This window comes from Mesoplodon mirus (assembly GCF_964341445.2).
Source record: "Mesoplodon mirus genome assembly, chromosome: 16".
In the NCBI taxonomy this organism is placed as follows: domain Eukaryota; kingdom Metazoa; phylum Chordata; class Mammalia; order Artiodactyla; family Ziphiidae; genus Mesoplodon; species Mesoplodon mirus.
In genome coordinates, this window is record NC_138992.1 from 69,708,402 (window position 1) to 69,731,549 (window position 23,148).

The 23,148-nt window shown below is 39.0% G+C and overlaps 1 protein-coding gene across 1 annotated transcript in view; it reads right to left on the reverse strand.

The window, feature by feature from the left end:
* Positions 1-23,148, reverse strand: part of NKAIN3 (sodium/potassium transporting ATPase interacting 3) — a gene marked incomplete at both ends in the record, with an annotated part of 522,360 nt that overhangs the window by 250,030 nt on the left and 249,182 nt on the right. Inside the window, one exon of the mRNA XM_082601112.1 lies at positions 2,375-2,512. Coding sequence (XP_082457238.1) covers positions 2,375-2,512 — 138 coding nt within the window. The remainder of the gene's footprint in view (positions 1-2,374; positions 2,513-23,148) is intronic.

The following is a 23,148-nucleotide window of genomic DNA, read 5'->3' on the forward strand; positions in this document are numbered from 1 at the left end:
GTTTAATCAAGTATTAAGCATCTTTAAAGGCCCATGCACATCAGGATAACTTAGAATACAGCCATGGACAAGCACCGTCTACCTGCCAGGAGGACACTCTTTTTTTGTAAATTTTTATTGGAGTATAGCTGCTTTACAATGCTGTGTTAGTTTCTACTGTACAGCAAAGTGAATCAGCTATACGTATACATATACAGGAGGACACTGTTGAATGAGATGAGACGGGCCTGGAAGCAAGGATGGCAACCGTGTAGAGAGATAGGATAGAGTCACCAGGATCTATGGGTGCAGAGAGGAAGAGGCACTCAGCCTGGAAGGGGGATGGCCAGAGAAGGCTCTTAAAGGTGACTATTCAGTTGAAGAATTATTATGGGATCTCTCCATTATACATCTTCTGCAGGCTCAGAGGGATCTCTCCATTATACATCTACTGGCACAATGTTCTCCTTTTTAACACTTGTGACAGTTGCAATTTAATGTTTATGTGGATGATTATCTGATAAAACCCACTTGCCCTCACTAGACTGTAAGGTAAGTACCCAGGAGGACAGAAAACACATCTGTCTGTATTTGCTCACCTTGTTCCCCGCACTGAACACAATGCCACGTACAGTGTAGAAACCCAATAAATAGGAATGAATATGTAAAAGAAAAACGGAAGGAAGAAAGTTAAGAAAAAACAGATATTGGGGAAGAAGGAGGGGGAGAAAGGAAGGAAGGAAGTAGGGACTGTGAGATGAGTTTGGTCAAGTGGGGCAGCCCAGAATATTCTTAGGTTTTGTCCTGCTACGAGTTAGTGAAGGGTTTTAAGCCAGCGATTTAGAAAAAGTACAAGGGACACGTTAACAGGGAGGAAGCTGAAGGCAAGCAGGAAGTCCATGTGCAGGCAAGAGACTGCAAAGCCTCAACCAAGGCAGGAGCTGCGTGAAGAGTGTGTACAGCTAATATGGAGGGTAAAAGCAGTAGGACTAGATCCGTCACTAATGTGTACAGACAGCTTCATCCCATAGAAGCCACTGGCTTCACAGTCACCTGGCATATTGTGCTTCAGCAGAAAACAACATCATACAATGACAAGTCTGTATAAGTTAAAGTGCTCTGTGTTCAAAGCAACAAACTAGAACATAGAATCCAATAATAGTTTGCTATTATGCATATTAAAGTCTCTTGAGCTGCAAGTCCACCTCTGTGAAACACCTTTTTAGTAGATCACACAGTGGCTTAGCAGAGGCTATCTTTCAGGGAAGAAGAGTAAAGCAAGGATTGTTTAGTCACTGCAGTCAGCTGAGTGACAGAAATGTTCCAATGTGCCTGGAGCAGCAATTTTGAGGGCAGAGTCTGTGCTGTGGGCTGGTTACCTTCACCTCTGTGTGATATGATGAAAGATACCCAAAAGCCAATTTTGAGATGCAAACAGAGAATTGAGGCACTTATAGAAAAATTTATAACTTTTTTCTTTTTGATAGGTGTGACTGGATTAAACCAAAACACAAAGATGGCATATTTTTAAGTCTATAGTTTTCTTCTAGTGAGGCAATCATCGCATTACAAGAAAATATTCACTAATTCTACTGAACATTGTATATTTATTCAGGCTCAATGAACATTTTAGAGTATGTCACCCCTCATTACAATTCCTTATACATGCTTGGTATTTCTGACAACCTTCTTATACATGTAGCCCAAAATATTCCCCTCTTTTTACATTGAAGAAATCTATTACTGGAAATAACTTCCAGTCAACTGCGGAGCGCAGAATATCCCTTATTAAATTTCCCTACAATGGAGGGTGTGTTGACCATGTATGTCACAGTTTGGAGTATGGATTTATGTTTCAAATTTATCTTACCAAAGTGGAGAAATGTTCAGTAATATACAGTATGCAATACCTTAAAGGGTGAGTACTAAATAAATGCACATGCCTTTGTAATGTCCTATGTCCATTAAAATTAAACTGTATTATTGCTATCAGTTAGTAAACAGTTATGGCTAGGTCGGTTTGCTTTTTAGGGTTAGTGACATATGCCATTGACATGATAGTTAAGGTACAATTATATCTCATCTAACATCAAGACCACATCCAGTCCTACTCCATCCAAACCACATCTTAAATTTCCTTGTGAAACTTGATTTCAATTACACTGTGAGTCTCACTATGCATCTCACGCTTACAGTCACGTTGCTTTGCTTTCATTGTAAACATTCACTGAGTCTTCTTCTTTCTCACAGGTAATCATCTCTCAACAGAATTCAGTAATGAAGGCCAGAATGGCCAAGCCACGTTATATCAAAGGGAACAACTAAAATGATTTACTTCTTCTCCTAACAGTTTTGCAGTGTTTATATGAAAAGACATGGTAATAATAAGACTTACCACCACGATATAGCGAGGTCTGTACTGAATGGTTCCAAATAAACCCAATATGACGACTATTATATGTAGAAAATTTCCAAGGATGGGCGCCCATTGGAAGCCGAGGAAGTCAAAGATCTGCCTCTCTAATGCTGCGAGCTGCAACAAAGCAGAGAGAGCCCATGAGCATCTAACCCAAGCACCAGCAGACCATTTTAATCTTGGTTCCACAGCTGGAGAAGGCTGCAGTCAATTTGAATCGCAGCTATGGACACCATCGTCACTAAGATTGTGGTGCCCATTTCATGTACTGCTTTACGCAACTTCTCTCAGAAAATATACTAAGATAAATTTGAGTATTATGACTTCAAGTATTCATAGACTTGGAGAATTAGAGATTTACTCCTGAAATCATTTTCTATAGTAGTAAATCCAGGCAACATTTTATGATATCATATTTTATCATATTAACTTATCATTATTTTTAGTAAATTATTGGCTTAGTATAACCCATTCGGAACAGTAACCCCAGGCTTGCAATGCTAGGACTATTATTATTTTGGAAACAAAAACAAAAACAATAACAAAAACTACCCATCTGTGCCTTCCTGTGTGAAACATGAATTATCAAATTATCTGTTCTTTTTTTTTCCTTTCTTTAGATTGTCATTGATTATAATGACTAACCACTTTTTCAAAATGAAGCTTATTTATTTACTCTGGGCTTACTTACTTACTTACATTAATGATAATAAATCCTTCTTCAAAATGAGCTTACTTATTTACTGTAGTCCCGATCTAAAACTAGAGTTACATAGTTCCTTTGAACCATATTTTATTGAGATAATATATTAAAATGAATTTTATATAGTCCAGTGAATGCCAACAATGTCATTACCTGTACAAATGATATTTATTGCATTTTATATCTAAAAATTTTATAATTCTGCCTGCTGTATTTGGACACAAATCTTACACATTTCAAGCATTTTTCTACATTTACTTTGATAAAATAGTATTTCTAAGAAAATGATCCCACGATTAACCATACTGCCAGCAAAAGAAACTGCAGATTTGAAATGAAAATGGTACCCTAGGTATTTTTCTAGTTATGTGGCAGGTGTATGCTTCATACATACATATGCCTTTAATTTCCTTGGACATAAAGAAATGTCCTCTAACCAGTAAGCTGAATTTACCTTGGTTTAGATTCACCTTCAGTAAGCTGTGGAGGAGAAGAGAAACGAGCAAATACCTAAAGACAACCACTCTGAACCACATTCATTTCACGGGTGTTTCCTGATTATCAAGTGATTTGTCACCATTCCCTGCACTCACAAAGTGGAAGATGCACAGAAATGGCTAAAACACAGAATAATCAGAGCAAGGTAAGAAGCAGCACGGTGTTTTCAACCCCCTGTTTCTCTCTGCTCGTGACTCTAATTAGTTCCCAGGAACCTTTCCCTAAAAATGCAGCATTTTATTTATTGGCCCATCAGTGATGTACATATGCAGCTTTTTATGTCCAACAGGATGGATGTGCTCAGAAAAAAACAAAAAAATCCTGAAGAGAAGCTGCGGGCAATTCATCCTGAAAAGCAACCCTATTTTAAAGCTGTCGTGCATCACAAAAACCTTTAAAATGAACTTTTCAAAGAGAGAAAACCCCATTTTCTTTTCTGTCAGAAGATGCATGGATAGCATTCTCCTTTATGATATTAAAGAAAACACACACAATGAAAGGGAAGCCGAATTAACACCACTGATTAGAAAATCTGCATTCTTTATTGGAGGCACCCCGTCTACTTATTGATATTCATTCTCTGATAACTTAAAATGAATTTATAGTGACTTGAAATAAAAGCACAAATAAAAGGCCATAAACAAACAACAAACAGACGGGAAGAGACCATATCAAGGATTGGGCAAGAGGCAGCTAAAACAACTATACAAACCATGAAAGCTAGATTTGAGTATTGTATTTTAAAAGTTAGCTAACAATGACAAAAGGCCCTTCAAAAGTAAACAAAGTACCACTGCATTTGGTATTAATTACTTTATCTAATTTCCACCTTCAGCTATTAAGTCATTTAGTTTAGAGGCAAATATATTCTCTCTCAATGTCATCATTAGTGATACCACTTTTTGCCTTAGAGCTTGATATTAATAATGATGACCTAGAGCCACAGAATGAAATTAAATAATATCCAGGTGCTTTGCTAACTCAAAAAAAAGCATGAATATATTTTAAAAACATCTCTGTCAAAATGGTCTTATCAGTGATGTGCTCAAGCTGCTGCAGCTAGCCAGGGAGCATGGATCAGGTACATCTTTTTCCAACTCCACAGTCAGTGACTTCAAGTTTTGGGAACTTGACATTGGCCATTATATTTACAACATGGACATCAGGAAATGCTAAAAAAAAAAAAGGTCTTGTTTATTTGTGATGAGAGCCTATGGTAAAATATTTATCTCTACACCACTGAATATGGCACCTAGAAAATAGTGGTTCTAATTCAGGAGAGCAGTGAAAGGCAGAGTGATCAAATGTGTGATGCAGCATCAAAGGGAAACATCTGGTCCAGATGAAAGCGGAGGATGGAGGGCTCTGTGGAGACGCCATAGCAAAGAAGAGAATGAATGAGACATTGGAAGAACTTGAGGTTTAAATAAAGGGAGAGAGTTCAAGAAAACAAAAAGGCAAGGAGACACTCAGAGAAAGCAAAATTAACCTGTCACCAGTTTAAAACAGAACAGGAAGCAGTGGCCTAAAGAACAATAGGTTCATTTCTAAGTAAAAGGTCAAGTAGGTAAGACTCTGGGAGTTATAAGAATATGATGGAAAAGAATATGTACATTTTCCTAACAAGTTAAAAAACGAAGGCAACCAGAATCTTAATAAAAAGGAAGAGTAGAAGGGAGAAGAAAGAAGGAAGGAAGGAAGGGAGGAAGGAGACCAAACCATTGATGCAAGGAAAGTATGGTTCAAAAATACTAACAAAAAAAATGCTAACAGGGCTTCCCTGGTGGCGCAGTGGTAGAGAGTCCGCCTGCCGATGCAGGGGACGCGGGTTCGTGCCCCAGTCCAGGAAGATCCCACATGCCGCGGAGCGGTTGGTCCCGTGAGCCATGGCCGCTGAGCCTGCGTGTCCGGAGCCTGTGCTCCGCAACGGGAGAGGCCACGACAGTGAGAGGCCCGCGTATCGCAAAAAAAAAAAAAAAAAAGCTGACAAAATTAAAATTGGGCATGACTTTGAATGTAAATATGAAGAGGCCATTGAAACATTCTCCCTGAGTGGCATGGGGATGGCAACACTGGAACTGTAAGGACAGAAATGTAACCCTAGATCATACTTGGGCTGCATGAAAATTATCCCACACCCATTATAATGGGAATGTTGCTTATTGGCTTGTAACTTTCAGAATCCAATTGTAGAAAGCTTGGAAGTCTTCATTATGATTAGGGAACAAAATGTAAGTATAATCTGACCATATAAAGTATATCTAACAGAACTTGGGAGAGACTGAATGTTCTATATAAATTCGTGAGTATGGCAAGGGAAAGGGGGAGTGTTCTCAAATTCTTCCTGGAGGGTCAGGCATTTCCTTTTATCAGGCTCCAAGGTGAAAATATTTCCTATAAATATATGAATCATTAACTACATCCTATATTAACCACACATACTCCCAATAGCTCAAGAAGTGTCCCTATTTCCTTAGTACGCCCAAGCAACAGAGATAGAGACAAACAGGGGCACCTTTCAAATGCAGTAACTTTCTTATCGATCCATATATTATGTTTAATGCTTCACACAGTGTTTTGCCTAAAAGCTCATAATTATTACAAATTGTGAAAATTTATTTACACTTAATTAAAGAGCTATAAAAACTCTAGGTGACCAAACATTTTCCTGGTCATTTACCTAGGTTGGATCTACACAATATGCTCTTGTCCAAACAGAAGCTGGGTAAGAATGCTCATTCCTAAGAAGTGAGTACACTTGGAGGTTGAACTTCACGGTGAGCTGACTTTTCCTTCCACTCCCCTGGGACTTTTCTCTGCTCACTAGAATCGGACACAATTCAAAACAGGGTTACTCATGTTAGTGTAATCGTAGGAAAGTATTTAATCAAACCATGGTTTCCGAAAAGACTGTGAAATTAAAGCATACTGTGTGACTGATACTCTCTTCTATATAACCTGTACTCTAGGAATTCATGAGGTAAGTATTTTATAACCATGAAGGACTGAATCTTTCCTTAAAGAGGGAATTTCAAAGCTCTAACATTCCTATTGGCTAAATTGATACATCCCAGGTCATTTCAAATAACTTTTGGGCATTAGAGGAGGTTTCTTTATGCCTGGAAAGTCTGTGTAGCCCTCAGCCCATCATCCTTGCTTCGTTTGCTCTAGAATCTCATAGCTACTCAATCCCAGTGGACTTTTCATGCTTGAGGTTGATGATGCCAAACTTCTGTGTTCATAGACCTGGCCTAGGCCAAATTACGATCTTGTATTTTAAGCCATAATTTGTGAATATTTTTTCATGGCTCTAAAAAAATAAATAGAAGGATCTCTACTTATAGAGATGTGCCACAAAAAGTCCTAATAACTTGCAGATTTACCACTACATTAAAGCAGGTGCTATTTTAGAGAAGTTTCTCTTGTCTATAGACAGAGATAACCAAGCCTTAGGGTGTTCACAGACTTCGATGGATCCAGGAACTCTAGATATGGCCTGTTCATGATTTGGTTTATCCAGTAAAGACAGCGATTGTGTTAAGGGCTTCACAGTTTCTGCATGATTTTGTACTATTTTTGGTAGCAGTGTTAGAAGGCAAAATCTATTATTCCAGTGAAACCAGTAACCAATCATTTAGTGAAATGAATAAAGTCTAACTAATCAAGTCTAACAGACCCTCCCCAGTGGCCTGAATGACCACGAGTGCATATGTAGCTGGGGGAGGTGGAACCATAGGGTTTGGAGGAGGAGTACTTTCCTTGATGCCAAGTGCGATTGTTGAAGTTTGTTCCTTGAATTAGCTTTACTCAGCAATTGTCTCCAGAACATCTGAAAAGGCTTCTTGACTTCTGTCTATGTATTTTGAGTCCCTGTATTTCAAAGAAATTGAATAGGCATTTCCTACCCTTACAATTCAATCATGAGGATAGAAGCTACTTGGTCATGGAAACAATTTTTGGAAATCAGAAAACAATCACATGTTGTGATGCTAACTATGTTTTGAAGAAATAAGCAGCTGTGGGTAACATATCAAGGAAAGTTTCCTGTTTAAAAAGGAACAGATATTGCACTGCACATGGACAGATTTATGGAGGCTGATGAGCTGAAAGAGGCATGTGAAGGGCATTTAAGAACTACAAATTCACTTGGGAAAGTTCTTTAGTATATTTCATGCATCGAGTCATATCAACTGGTAGAATGACAACTGTTTCACCAACTTCTTAGTATGTCAGAGAATAGGCTACCGATTTTTGTGTGTGTGTGTGTGTGTGTGGTACACGGGCCTCTCACTGTTGTGGCCTCTCCCGTTGCAGAGCACAGGCTCCGGATGCGCAGGCCCAGCGGCCATGGCTCATGGGCCCAGCCACTCCACGGCATGTGGGATCTTCCCGGACTGGGGCACGAACCCATGTCCCCTGCATCGGCAGGTGGACTCTCAACCACTGCACCACCAGGGAAGCCCAAGCTACCGAATTTTAAAAAGTGCTCTAAAGCCCAAGAGAATAATAATACTATGAGTGGGACATTATTTAACACTTACATTTTTCCATATTTATTAATCTAATTTGATGCTAAAAAACAAGATAAATATTATTATCTTTATACAAAGAAGCTCAGAACAATCAGCTAATTAGCATCAGAGAACAGACTAGCATCTTTATGTCCTGATCCTATGTTATTTCGATCCTACTACCCTGAAATCATGCAATAAAATGCACACTGTTTAATGAGGTTAATTCTGAAATAAGCTCCATCACAAGAGATAGAAATAATATAGGAAACATAGTGGGCTGTTTCATGATTTAGTCTTCCTTCCTCCTACTCCTAAATTTCTAAGTGGAGCAATCTCTCTCTCTGTCTGTCAGAAGAGGCAAGTTGCATTTTTCAGAAACTTACTTTCTGTGCTACCTTAGGCAAGCTTCAGTTTCTTCATCAAAGGTAGATAATAGTAATCTTACAGTTAAATATTAGGATATGCACGTCAAGCACTTTTGATGGTGATCAATAAATGCTAACAGTTGTGTATTAGTTTACTGCTGCTCTTTGAATGGGCTACCAAATTACTCAAACTTATAGAAGTATAGTACCTTCTGTAGTTCAGAAGCCAAAACAAAGATGGGTTTTGTTGTACTAAAAGCAAGGTCTTGGGAGGCAGGGCTACCGTCCTTCTGAAGTCTCCAAGGGATATTTCTTTCCCTTGACTTTTCCAGCTGCTAGAAGCTGCCCACATTCCTTGGCCCTCTTCCTTCATCTTCAAAGCCAGCAACCATGGGTCAAGTCCTCATGCTGCCATCCCTCTAGTGCCTTCTTGTCTACCTCCCTTTTCCACTTATAAAGACTCTTGTGATTGATTACATCGGGCTTTCCTGGATAATTCAGAAAAATCTCTCCATTTTAACCACAGCTGAATACTTAATTCCATCTGTGACCTTAATTCCCCTTTGCTATGTAAGGAGATGTACTCAGAGGATCCAGTGATTAGGATGTGGACATCTTTGGGGGCCAATATTCTGCCTACCACACAGTTGTTATTTCCGGCCCTCTCAATTCTACCTTTCTCAGGGATGGGACCCTGATGTGTGGTGGAGGTGTGTACACATCTCAGCCAGGCCCTGACCCATCGAGGAAGAGCCCAGAGCTTTCCCTAACCCTCTCTCAGCCCCAGAAAACCGTATCTGAGATAGTGTGATTCCAGCTCCTGCTATGTCCAACTCCATTGCCAAAGTCACCAGAACTTCTCTCAAAGCTTCCTGCATCCATAGGAAGATTTCTTTCCAGAAAAATTCACTGAAGTAGCATTATAATTCAAAAATTGTGATACAGGTATTAGAATTTTGATGTAAAGAAATAGAGCTCTAAATCCACAAAAGTATCTATATAAAGCTCTGTCAACAAGGCATAATGGAAAAAAAGATAAATGTTCTCAGTATATATAATAGGGCATATATCATATATCCTAGTAATACCTTATTTGAAATAAAAAGATAATGAATAAGTCCTTATTCGTGCCTAGATAAAGTCACTTTCATGTCAATAATCACTTGGGCTATGTCTAGTGATACTTAATGATCAATAGTAACACTCAGCACTTACATAGAAGTTTTTATTCTCAAGCCACTCTCTGATAATAACCGAGTTCAGGATACTCTGACTTTTTCAAGAAGAATTAATTGAAAGAGAATTTGTAGTTTTTGGTCTCTCTAGAGCCCAGAGTCTGCTTTGAGGGGCAGGCATTGCAAAAATCACATGATACCAGATCATTTTAGGAAGTGAGATCTTACATACATATTATTAAAGTAATGATTAATGAATTCAATGTGGAAAGACTAAAGAGGCAAACAAAAAAGTTTTAAAATACTTTTGATCCAATCATTAGAATATCATCAGCGATTTCTTTTCAGGTATGGAAGCCCTCTCCTCTCTATCTGTGGATATGTGCACAAAAGGTCAAGTGCTTTTCAATTTAGATTAAACTAAATATAATCAGGATAACTGAAATAATAGGTAAGGACTGGGCAAAAAGCTTCCTAGAAGGAAACTTAAAAGGCCACTAACAATAACTTTTGGGTTACTCACTGTTAGGGATTATTTTAATAACTACTGTTCTCATATCAACCCAGTGAGCTTAACTAAATACACAAAGTTTCAAACTGTGGTTTAATTAAGGGAAATGAGGCTCTTAAAATTGAATAAACTTTCAAAATATTTCCTTTGGCAGTACACAGTCTGAAAAAAAGATTCTTACATTTTACCAACTGGTTCTTGTCAAGAGGGGGGTTTTCATACTTGTTTGCTAGCCCTGCAGACACTGATAAGAGACATAGACGAACCATGCCATAAAGAAACGGGGCGGGGCTTCCCTGGTGGCGCAGTGGTTGAGAGTCCGCCTGCCGATGCAGGGGACACGGGTTCGTGCCCCGGTCTGGGAAGATCCCACATGCCGCGGAGACGCTGGGCCCGTGAGCCATGGCCGCTGAGGCTGCGCGTCCGGAGCCCGTGCTCCGCAATGGGAGAGGCCACAACAGTGAGAGGCCCGCGTACCGAAAAAAAAAAAAAGAAGAAGAAAAAAGAAAAAGAAACGGGGCGGTGAGCACTCTTCATACTAAGTCAGTCATGCTCTGGGTAAGAATTTCACAAAAATTAGGCAGAAGGGAATAATCTGTTAGTATTTGTTTGAAGATGTCCCTTGATCTCTAAATGGGGTGATTACATCATTTGATTCAGCTTCTAAGTATCCTTCCCCTGCCAGAAATTCTCCTCCAGCCAAACTCCTCCAACTTTGCCAAGCAGAAGCTGACCTTAAAAAATGCAGTTCCAGGGCTTCCCTGGTGGCGCAGTGGTTGAGAGTCTGCCTGCCGATGCAGGGGACATGGGTTCGTGCCCCGGTCCGGGAAGATCCCACGTGCCGCGGAGCGGCTGGGCCCGTGAGCCATGGCCGCTGGGCCTGCGCGTCCGGAGCCTGTGCTCCACAACGGGAGAGGCCACAACAGTGAGAGGCCCGCGTACCACAAAAAAAAAAAAAAAAAAAAAAAATGCAGTTCCAGTTCATGAATAGCTCAAGCCAGGAAGAAGGCAACTATTTCAGCAAAAGCCCAAAGTGCCAGTTTGTTACAGAACAGTTTTTGAAGATTAAATTTCAACCCTCCAGTGGAGCCATAATGGATCCAAGAACACTAAAGTTGAACCCCTCGGCTGGGTGACCTATACAAACAGCTGGCAGGAACACGCCTGCTGTGGCATTTAAGACTCCCATGGAGGTTTTACTTAAATGGAAACCCAGCATGAGAAGACAGAGAGAAGGTTATGGGATGAAAGTTTCTCTAAGGGCCTTTTCACATTTTTATTTGTAGTAGAGACCACCTGCAAAATTCCTTCTCTAAAGAATTCCTTTAAAGTATACATTTTCAAAAAAAATAATAAACTATACATTTTCAGCAAGAACTAGATTTTTCATTTGGGAAGGAAATTAAATGTTTCTTCTTTGGAAACTAATATGGAAAAAACTTGAACATGCCAAAGTATTTATGCTATAAAGAAGACATTCTCACTTGAAAAATTAGAATGTACAATAGACATTTAAGTAATAATCAGTTCATGGTGTTAAAGTAGGTGAACTTCAACTGTCTATTTTTCTTTTGATGGTTCTCTTTGTCTTTCTCTTTGTAGAGAAAGGCAGTTCACTATGTAGCAGCTGCTTGAGTGTCCTGTTGCTGTCCATACCCTGGGAAAGATGCTGACAATGCAGCAAACCACTGACCGTGGAGCATGTCTCTAATTGCAGAGCTAGTGAAAACCTTAGACAATGATTGAGGTGTTTCTGGTGTTAAACTTGCATTTTATTTTTTTCTTCACAGTTATCACTAACAAACAGCTATGATCTAATTTGGTGACATAGTCTCCATCAACTTGATATGGGTGTCTGATCTTCAGAGTCTCAAGGGACAAACTGAATTAATCACTTTTCAACCATGCTTATACTTTTTGGACATTAAAATGTTTCTCAAAGGACCAGGAAGCTTGATCAGCCTCTTGGTTTCCAGTTTTTTAGATTATAAGTGTATAAACCAACTACATGAATTAGAACCTGTCAATATTATCTGTCTTCTGGTCCCTCTTCTAGTGACAGGGGTTGAATGAGTGTTAATTTTATGAGCTACACTGATCGAACAGAGATACACTGCCAACATCCTGAGCTTTCATCTCAGACACACTCATTCCCTTGCTTCTAGTGAAGATCCACATTTGTAAATTTCTTTACAAGGATAATGCTTTTTCCTGTAATTTTATGTGCAATAAGTATAATTACTGTTCCATATGGCAGTGTTATTAATGATACAGAAGAACATATTTATGATGCCAGGCCAAGAACCAGGAAGATTTCAAACTGAATGAAAAAAGACTAACAATAGATGTCATTACCAAGAGGAAAGAGACGTTAAAATTATTTGACAATTGGGCTTCCCTGGTGGCTCAGTGGTTGAGAGTCCGCCTGCCAATGAAGGGGACACAGGTTCATGCCCCGGTCTGGGAAGATGCCACATGCCACGGAGCGGCTGGGCCCGTGAGCCATGGCCGCTGAGCCTGCATGTCCAGAGCCTGTGCTCCGCAACGGGAGAGGCCACAACAGTGAGAGGCCCACGTACCACACACACACACACACAAAAAAAATTATTTGACACTATAGATAAATCAAAATGGAATTCTAATAAATGTTCAAATAATCTACAGGAAAGCAGGAAAAGAAAATAAGGATGTGAAAAAAGTGTGAATAGAAAATACAAAATAAAATGTCAGATTTTAATCCTTAATATATCATGAATCACATTAAATGTAAATGGTCTAAATACACCAATTAAAAGATAGAAATGGGAAGAGTGGATTAAAAAACATGACCTATCTGTATGCCATCTATAAGAAACTCACATTAAAAAAATGACATAAGCATATGACTCAGCTTATCATTTTCAATTCAGCCTGAGAATCTTTGTCTTTTATTGTCCAACTATGTTTATTGTGATTAAAGACATATGTGTATTTGTTTCTATTACCCTTGCTTTGTATTTCTTTTTCTTGCCATTTCTAAGATTTTATTTCTACTTTTATCCCTTCTTTTGAAATGATCAGTTTTTTCCCATTCCATGTTATCCCCTTATTAGTTTCAAGTATATTAGTTTCAAGGCTTTATTACTTTTATTTAAATAATCACCCTAGACTTGTTAGCATATATACATGTTATCAGTGTCTAAAGTTAATCATCATCTTACCCTTTTTCTCAAACAATACAATCTTAGAACACTATAATTCCCTCAATAGGTATTTTTTACATATAGTTTTCTATCTTGAATTATTATTGTTATTGTTTTATTCAGTCAATGTTTGTATCTGATTTACCCACATATATAACCGCTTCTTGCTCATCCTTTCTTCTTGTTTCTCAGATCTTCTCTCCAGGAAAACTTCTTTTTCCTGAAGAATATACTTTTAAATTAGTTAAATTGAGGGTCTCCTGGTGGCAAATTCTTTCCATTTGTCTTCACTTGAAAGTATCTTTATTTTACTCAAACACTTAAAAACATTTCTCATTAAATCTATTTTACTTTCTGCACAATAAAAAATGTGCTGGATCCCAATGGTGTTAGTAAGAAGTGGGGTCTTGTTTCATGATGTTTCCTCTGAAGGCAATGTCTTCGTCCCATCCCTCCAATAGATTTAAAAATCTCTCTATGTTCTTGAAGTTTTTTTTTAATAGGTATTTTTTAAATTTTATTTTATTTTATTTTATTTCTTTTTGGCTGAGTTGGGTCTTCGTTGATGCACACGACTTTTCTCTAGTTGGGGCAAGCGGGGGCTACTCTTCGTTGTGGTGTGCAGCCTTCTCACTGCAGTGGCTTCTCTTGTTGTGGAGCACGGGCTCTAGGTGCATGGGCTTCAATTGTGGCATGTGGGCTAAGTAGCTGTGGCTTGAGGGCTCTAGAGTGCAGGCTCAGTATTTGTGGTGCGTGGGCTTAGTTGCTCCATGCAGCATGTGGGATCTTCCCGGACCAGGGCTTGAACCCGTGTCCCCTGCATTGGCAGGTGGATTTGTAACCACCGCGTCACCAGGGAAGCCCTGTTCTTGAAGTTTTGATGATTGACTATGATGTATCTTTGTGTGAATGCTTTTAATTTATCTTTCTTGGTAAATTTTGGTCTTCCAGCATCTAATGATTGATGCTTTTTATTGGTTCTGGGAAATTTTCAGCTAAAATTCTCTTCAAATAGTTACACTTGTTTTATTCTGCCTCTCTTTTTTCCCTTCCAGAACTCCATTCAGGCACATAGACTTCTCATTCCATCTTCCTGTCTCTTAATCTTCTATATTTTCTAACTCTTGTTTTTCTGAATTGTATTCTGTATAATGTCCTCACAAAATATTTTCCCATTAATTATTTTTCTCCACTCTTCCAAATCTGGTAAACCCACTCACTGAGTTTTTAAAAATTAATATTATATATATATATATATTTTCTGTTAATTCTATTTGATTTTTTCAAATATGCTTAGTCATTGTGCTCTTTCCTTACCTAAAACCTCTCTTTCATTTCTTTGAGCATATTACTTCATGCTTATCTCATGTTCTGTCCCTGACTGATATCTTTGTGAGTTTGATTCAGCTATTTGATTATTCATTGCTTTATGGGTATGGCCCCTTGGTTCTTTGGATATTCTGAATTGTTGGTTGTGAATTTAGGTCCTTGGAACTTTATCTTTTAGAAAGTTTGTGATTTATTTTGAAGGCAGATAACCTCCAAAAGGAATTTTATTTCCTTTTGGATTTTCATTTGTATTTGCCAGGTGCCTGGAGACACTAATAGCCTACTACCACCACTTTAACTTAAATTCTTTACTTATATATTCTCTGGATCTCTCAAGTGATGTGAATTTAGCTTACAAATCTGTGTGAGGACTAATCTATTTTTGTGAATACTGAGGAGACATTTTAACTTTTTTCCACCTAGTAGCAAGGTTGGAGGAAGACAGTTCTGCTTGTCTTTAGGGCATGAGTCTGGGTCTACCTCTCACCTTCATTTTGAAGCTGTAGATGTGTGGGGTTCCAGCTTTATGAGAAGCATCTTCTATTAGACTCCCAGCTTGGGCAGTCCTTTGGGATTTGTCTCTTCTTCCCCATTCTTTGAGCTTTGAAAATAAAGCTCAAGTTTAGAAGAATTTAGTGTCTTGTTAACTCACTGATGCAACTAAAACATCTTTTAAATCTGAAATTTCCAGTTGTTTTTAACAGCAGTGATGTTCAGGGAAATTATTCTACCATTCTGCCAGAAATACATCTTCCAAAGATGTTTCTGATCTCAAGTAATATATTGTCTCTATTACATGTTCCTCTCATGGAATTTAAAAAGGTCTTACTTCAAGGAAACAAAATTCCACTGATATGCTTTATTAGGAAACTGATGACATAGGTCATCTCTGTATTTTGAGGCCAAGTGGGAACTTATACTTATCTAGTTCTCCATCAAGCAGTATTATTGTTTAATGCTAAACATCAGAACAAATAAAAGAAGAAATCCTCTTTGGTAATAGTGATTAAAATTTCATTTTTCATTATTAAATTACACATTTTTAGAAACTCATGAATCAGGCTTTGTTAAGTGGAAAAAATACTGCACGCTCTTTCTCATCATGTAAATATTAGAGGGCAAAACAGTCTGTGGCATAAGATATAATATGTTAATAATCCAGGGCCTGGGTCAGCTTATATTTGTATCAGATAGCTTACATACAAAGAGTATAGCAGTGTTTTGCATAATGTATCTGTACAATAAATATTTGTCAAAAAAGATTCTCTTTTCTTTAGAAAAAGAAAAGAGACTTGTTTGAGAGAGAGAACTTGCAGTGAAAATATCTGGTGGGAAATCTTGCTTTAAATCATGATAGATTGAGTAAATAAAATGGGCATTTACTTGAGTTGGAGGAAATAAGGGAAATGGTTTGACAAGCAGACTGAGGGGGTAACTCCTGAGCTGGGAAACACAGACATGAATAATGTAACCATTTGCATGGTAGATTTCTGAATTAATGTGATGAAAATGGTAGTGCAAGACTGATTATTCTTCCCTAAATTATTGAATTCTACACAACTTTTACATAGAAGGAGACTTGGAGTTTTTATTTCTTTGTCTCCAATACAACCAGCACCATCTGTTTTTCCTCTTATAGCCATCTCGCCATGGCAACACATCTTGATTTACCAGCAAGATTGCAATTGTATGGCCAACTACATATAACTCTGTACTGCCAACCATGAATACAGCAATTTTCTTTTTCTACCTTGGCTTTCAGAGTCCCCCTCCAGTGGCTGCATTGCTGCATTTTAGGGCACATCACAAGAGGAAAGAGTGTTTCTTAGTGAAAGGTGCCTTTTATCTCAGCAGCTGTCTCAGGGCTAGAAGGTCTCCAGCCGTTCTTTTGTGAAAGTTAAGACCTGGCTGGTAACTAAAAGTGTACATACTTGTCAAGAGCATTAGCTGAGACTTCAATGTATTGAACCAGACAAAAGAGAAGCAGGAGAGCTGGCATTAAGTTCAGAAATAGCACGTTCCTTTTTCATTTGGTCCACCTTGTGCCATTCCCGAATGGCGTGACGGTTTAATGAGACTTGGGTGCTTCTTTAGTCATTGAACAGTGACATCCTTAACAACAGAAATGTGAATGAATTGCTCATCAAGATTGGACTTTCTTTCATCTCTATGGTTTAACTAAGAAGAGCTCGCAGGCGCTGCATTATGACAGATTGCCAGTGCAAAGAAATCATTAAACTCTTCATCAGGGGATTATTAGATGCATGTTGTGAACAGCTTGGAAAAATTATAAACCAGTATTTTTCCAGTGGAAATCTGGAATCAGAATATTATCTTTATTCTAATAAGTACTAAATTAATCAGAATAAGTCTTCAAATAAGCAAGAAAAGGAAGACATATTGAGAAAGTAAAACAGAAAATATTAGAACTGAGTGTGATATGTTAATGTAGGTCAAACAATGTTCAGCAAGGTCCTCACTCTGTATTTCCCCGACAATTGTGTCTGTGGCTCTATAATATTTAGTACATGTTGAATTCAATAGTTTTATTTTGGGTAAATGAATGATGTCCTGGATCAAGGCATAGGGAACCCGAGGGAAAGACCCATCTCCTCAACTATTTTGGTATTTTGCAGGTGGTAGAACTGATTGAAAACATTTGCAAAGAAATGTGATCAAAAAGATAGCTTTTCCACCGAAACAGAGTAAAGGTATAGCAAGTCTTTCCAAGAGAGATGTTACTCAAGCCAAAGATGCAGGATCAAATAAAATGTACATGTCAAGCAATATCTCTGATATCAAGATTTGTCTACCAATATTTCAAGAATAAACATACTCTGAACATTTCCCACCTGACTTCTGCATCCAAACGTCTTCTTGCTGAAACTACTGGAAAAGTGATGGGTTGGTTTTTACAATGATGTACCTCTGTTGTCTCTGAAGGCAACTCAACTTACAAACTTACTTCCAAAGGTCTCAAAACACCTGTTCAAATGTAAAAGTTTTCTGTCCTCTCTAACCTTTGTAGCATGAGTTAAAAGTTTGTAAGTCAGAAGCAAGCCCTACTCCAGCACCAAACACTCAATGCAATACTAATTTCTCTTGGTTTTTAAGATTCTTCTCTTTTATAATAATTACTAAGGCACACATATAGGCATCATTCCCACAGCTCCTTTGATTTTCCTCTTTGTCATGGTTCAACTGCACTGATATTTGGAAACTAACTAGTCCGTGGCTTAAACAACAACAAAACAAAAACCCTATGGCCATATAACACTCTGTTCAAATTACAGAAGCCTGAACAAAACAGAAACCTGAGCTGGAGTGAAGTTAGGGACCCTAGAGACTCATCCTTTGCCTTTCCTTCCTCCATCCCACGCCCCCATCCACCAGGGAGGAGCACCATTTGAAAAATACTAAAGTAAATGATGAAATTATATTCACACATTCCAGGATAGCCACCGATAGAAGTTTTCTCTTCTTTAAATCATCATTCACTATGGGGCTTTGCGTAAACAACCCAATTTAAAAACGTTTGTCCTCTACTCTATGTCAAGGACTAAGTATGGGGCCAAAGTCCACCCAAAGCCCACAGTCAAGTTGAGGAGATTGGCAAATAAATCAGCCATACAAATACTGCAGAACAGTGAAGGGGAGGAATATGAGAGTGACAGAGGTCGTATCGGAGACTCCCAGCAGATCATCAGTAGCTCCGAAGTACTTCTGGGACAACAGAGTCAGAATTTATAAATAAAATAAGGAATTTACATTGTTCTCCTTGGCCAGCCAAAGATACATTTGACCTGTTCTTGTGCAAACTCACTCTCCTCCCCATCTTCCATACAAAGGAGATACTATTCTAAGAATCTGTAAAAATCCCTTACAATGTATAGCACATCTAGTTTTATAGGAACACATTAAATGCACCAAAGTCTTTTTATTTGTGGAAAATGCAATGCTCGTTTTTGCCTCAGAGAAGTTTAATAAATATGACTTTTACCTTGAGAACCTTACTCTTTGAAAATTATTTCTGCTCTCCATCTCTTGATAAACATTGTTTAAAGGAACTGTACAGAATGTCTCAAATTCTAAATTCAATTCAGCCAATGTCAGTGATGTTCCAGGGACCAATTTAGGCAATGCCAGAGATTAAAATACAAAAGGTGAGAAATCATTGTTTTCTTAAATGGGCTTTAGAACCTAGTAGGAGTCATAAGTCAAGTTCCTAAATGATGGAGCAGAATGAGATGAATGATGTAAGAGAGGTGAAAACCAAGTGCTGTCCGAGTTCAGGAAGGAGATGGAATTACAGCTTCTTGAGTGTTGTCCACAGTTTTCAGAGGAAAAGGGGGAATTGGTATGAAAATGAAAGGGTAAACATCTTTTAAAGGCCGTGGATTGACAGCAAGTAGTGAATCATAGGAGAATGAGAAATATTTATCAACAGAAGTGACATGATTGGAGATACGAGAAAAGGGCAATCAATGTGGACACGCAAACTATAATCGTAAGAGTTTCTAGTAACTTATTGGTTTTCCACACTAGTTCCTACCTCACTACTAATAGCATTTGCTCCTGCTTCAATTCATACATTCATTCTTTCAATGAAAACACATTAAGTGACATGATAGGCTCCAGAGGTACAAGGTGAGCAAAAGGAGACTCTTCTCATGAATGCTGCACTTCTAGAAACATGAGGATGACACAACGTAAACGTGCAGATGTGAGTGTATGTATGAATTTGTACATGTAAATATAATCTCTCAAATATTTGAATAAATTAATTTAAAGACATTTATCTAGAAGTACAGATCAACTTAAGGGAGAAGAAAGAGTCAGAGATAAAGAGATAGAGATAGAAACTGGTAGGGGAAAACTGGGAGAAAGAGACAAGAAGAGGGTCCATCTGGATAAAGGAAAGGAATCAACAGGTTAGTCTAACGAAAAGAGACTTTGTTCATCATCAGTCAAACTATTTCAACACAGACTCATGTTGTCAAATTTCTGAACAAAATTTTTCCTTCTCAGGTGAAAATGCAAAAGGTTAAAGTGACCATATCAGCTGCTAGCTGGTTTTACCTAGTAACATTATTTTCAAGCTTAAAGGTTGTAGGCAGAAAGATGAAGGGACATACCTGTTACTGAGGCTAGATTTTATGTAAGATGGAAACAAAGACATGATTTTACTGGGTTTGACCCTGAGAAAACCATAATTCAAAAAGAGTCATGTACCACAATGTTCACTGCAGCACTATTTACAATAACCAGGACATGGAAGCAACCTAAGTGTCCATCGACAGATGAATGGATAAAGAAAATGTGGCACATATATATAATGGAATATTACTCAGCCATAAAAAGAAGCGAAATTGAGTTATTTGCAGTGAGGCGGATAGACATAGACTCTGTCATACAGAGTGAAGCAAGTCAGAAAGAGAAAAACAAATACCGTATGCTAACACTTATATACGGAATCTTAAAAAAAAAAAAAAAGGTTCTGATGAACCTAGGGGCAGGACAGGAATAAAGATGCAGACGTAGAGAATGGACTTGAAGACACGGGGAGGAGGAATTGTAAGGGGGGACGAAGTGATAGAGTGGCATGGACATATATACACTACCAAATGTAAAATAGATAGCTAGTGGGGAGCAGCCGCATAGCACAGGGAGATCAGCTCGGTGCTTTGTGTCCCCCTAGAGGGGTGGGATAGGGAGGGTGGGAGGGAGACGCAAGAGGGAGGAGATATGGGGATATATGTATACCTATAGCTGATTCACTTTGTTATACAGCAGAAAATAACAGAACATTGTAAAGCAATTATATTAATAAAGATGTTAAAAATAAATTAGAAAAAAAAACCTTAGGTAGTACAGAGGCCAAAAGAAAAGGAGGGCACTGGGGAACAGACTACCGAATTGGATTGAAAGATGTGGGAGTTTTGCTGCACTTCATTTGATAAAGGGAATTCCTAACAGCTTTTTTACTGAGTGTCTGGATGAGGACAAGAGCTCTTCCTTAAGGGCCCTGTACGTTTCATCAAACTTTAGGGAATGCTATAAAGTTTACAAGAAAAATGAGAGCATTAACATAACTATAAAAATTTCACTCTTATAGTTAATGAAATGTTTTCAAAATCTGTTTAATTTCTCTAAAAGGAGTCTTAGGTAGAGTGGACTTTTGCAATTAAATATGTGGAGGGAAGCACAAATAATGTCTAATAATAGTAAAATATTACTCTTGTGGTTTCTTTTTTCCTATAATTTGTTGGAAACTGTGTCATAAGAAAGGAATAATTTTTAAGAGGAAGTTAAATCATCTATAATCTACATCTTGACTAGCTTACAGTTCTCTTTCCCACGTTCCTGTTATTTGTCTATTATTTGTGTATATTAAAAATTGTAAACACACAAAGGTGCATGGTTACATCCAGTTTTTTTCACTTAACATAGTATAAAATTTTCATGTTGTTAGAGTTGTTGCAACCATAATTTCCCAGGTACATTTTATTCCACCAGGGTGACATGCCGTAATTTACTTTATATTTTTATTCCAATGGGAATTTTTTTCACTAACATGCATTGAGCACGGGTGCCAGTTACTCTGGGAAGCACGTGGATCCAGGGATGAACAGGATGCAGAGCTGGTCCTGGTGCAGCGCGAGGACACCAAGCAGAGGGGCGCCAGGGTGCTCTGATGGCAGTGACCCCCCGCTGGAGGCAAGGGCTGAACTGAGTCCTGACAGGGGTAACAGATTGGAAACTGTAAAACTACTTCCTCAGCATTACCTTCCTTAACAAATGTTCCCAAGTCCTGCATCTGTAGTTCAGCAAAATGTGAACTATGTTTCAAATAGTAAAAGGCTGAACATATTTTCAGCTCATTTATTAAAGCTCAACTTTAACTGTAGCAGGTTTACTTTGCAAACTCATGAGGCATAAAGGGATTATCAGAGAAATGGGAATCACCTTTTGGTCGCTGCAGAAATTCAATTTCTGTTCACGTACGTCCAGGTTAAGAGCATGGGAGTGGATGGTTGGTACAAGATGTACAACCCAAGGGATCACAAACCAACGGAGGTTGTGTTTTATCTTCAGCATTAATTAAAAGATTTAGAACCCAAGACTTCGTATATTCAAAGTGTGGGATGTGGACCCACAGTATCAGCAGCACCCGTGAGTGAGTACTGGTGAGTACTGCAGAATCCCAGGTCTCACCACGAGCTACAGAATCTGAACGCACATTTTTTTTTTTTTTTTTTTTTCGATACGCGGGCCTCTCACTGTTGTGGCCTCTCCCGTTGCGGAGCACAGGCTCCGGACGCGCAGGCTCAGCGGCCATGGCTCACGGGCCCAGCCGCTCCGTGGCATGTGGGATCCTCCGGGACCGGGGCACGAACCCGTGTCCCCTGCATCGGCAGGCGGACTCTCAACCACTGTGCCACCAGGGAAGGCCTGAACCCACATTTTAACATGATTCCCAGGGGACTTGGGTGCACATTCAAATCCAAGAAGCAGCGCCTTAGAGACCACCTTCCTCGCTACCGACTGACACGCAGCGTGCTAATCCCCGTGGCCATGGAAACAGTCAACCCGGGACTCTCCTTGCAGCTTGAAGCCCAGTGATAGCTGACCCTTCATACCGGGTTTGCTTGTGGGTGATCAGAGAAGCAGTTCTGTCACGTGTTTAGACCATCGCTGAGCTGGTGGCCAGGGGCCTTGAGATTCTACAAGCATTTTAAAGCCAATCCAAACAGTAGAAATGTAATCACTAAAGTCATGAAACGCAGCCTTCTGTTCTCACCACCAGCCTAGTGGCCTCTGAGTTTTCCCTTCCGATGAGAAATGAATAAATAGGAAAAAGCCCCTGATTGTCAACTGAGGCTGCCATAGGCCAGGGACTTATTTTTACTAAGTATTAATGATATGCCTCCTGGGAATTCCCCAGCAGTCCAGTGGTTAGGACTCCACGCTTCCACAGGTTCGATCCCTGGTCCACATGCCGTGCAGTGTGACAATAAACAAACAAACAAACAAACAAATAAAATGCCTCCTGATGCAACGTTCTTTTAGTTACCTTTGCTTTTGGCAAACACATACAGGAGAAAAGCGAACCTCTGAGGCCTGGAGGGAAGAAGATATGGTCCCATGTTAATAACCCACCAGGAGCTACCAGAGGGAGATAAACCAACGGAGACCTCTCCAAGGACAGGGGTGAAGTCACCATGCAACCAGTGTTAGAAAATTCAGGCAACTCCGATCATTAAGGACACTAGCAAGTCACTCAAAATGTATCTGATCATAGCAGCTGCTGGTGCCATCGTGGGGCACAACTGTAACTCATTAGCAACCTCACCCTCATCTGACTTCTTCAAACGAGTCCCTCAATCCATCTTTAGACCTTAGATACCAATGATGAAAAGGGATGTCTCTGATGGAGGCTCAGCTGCACCAGATCTTCACAAATCCACTTTCCTCC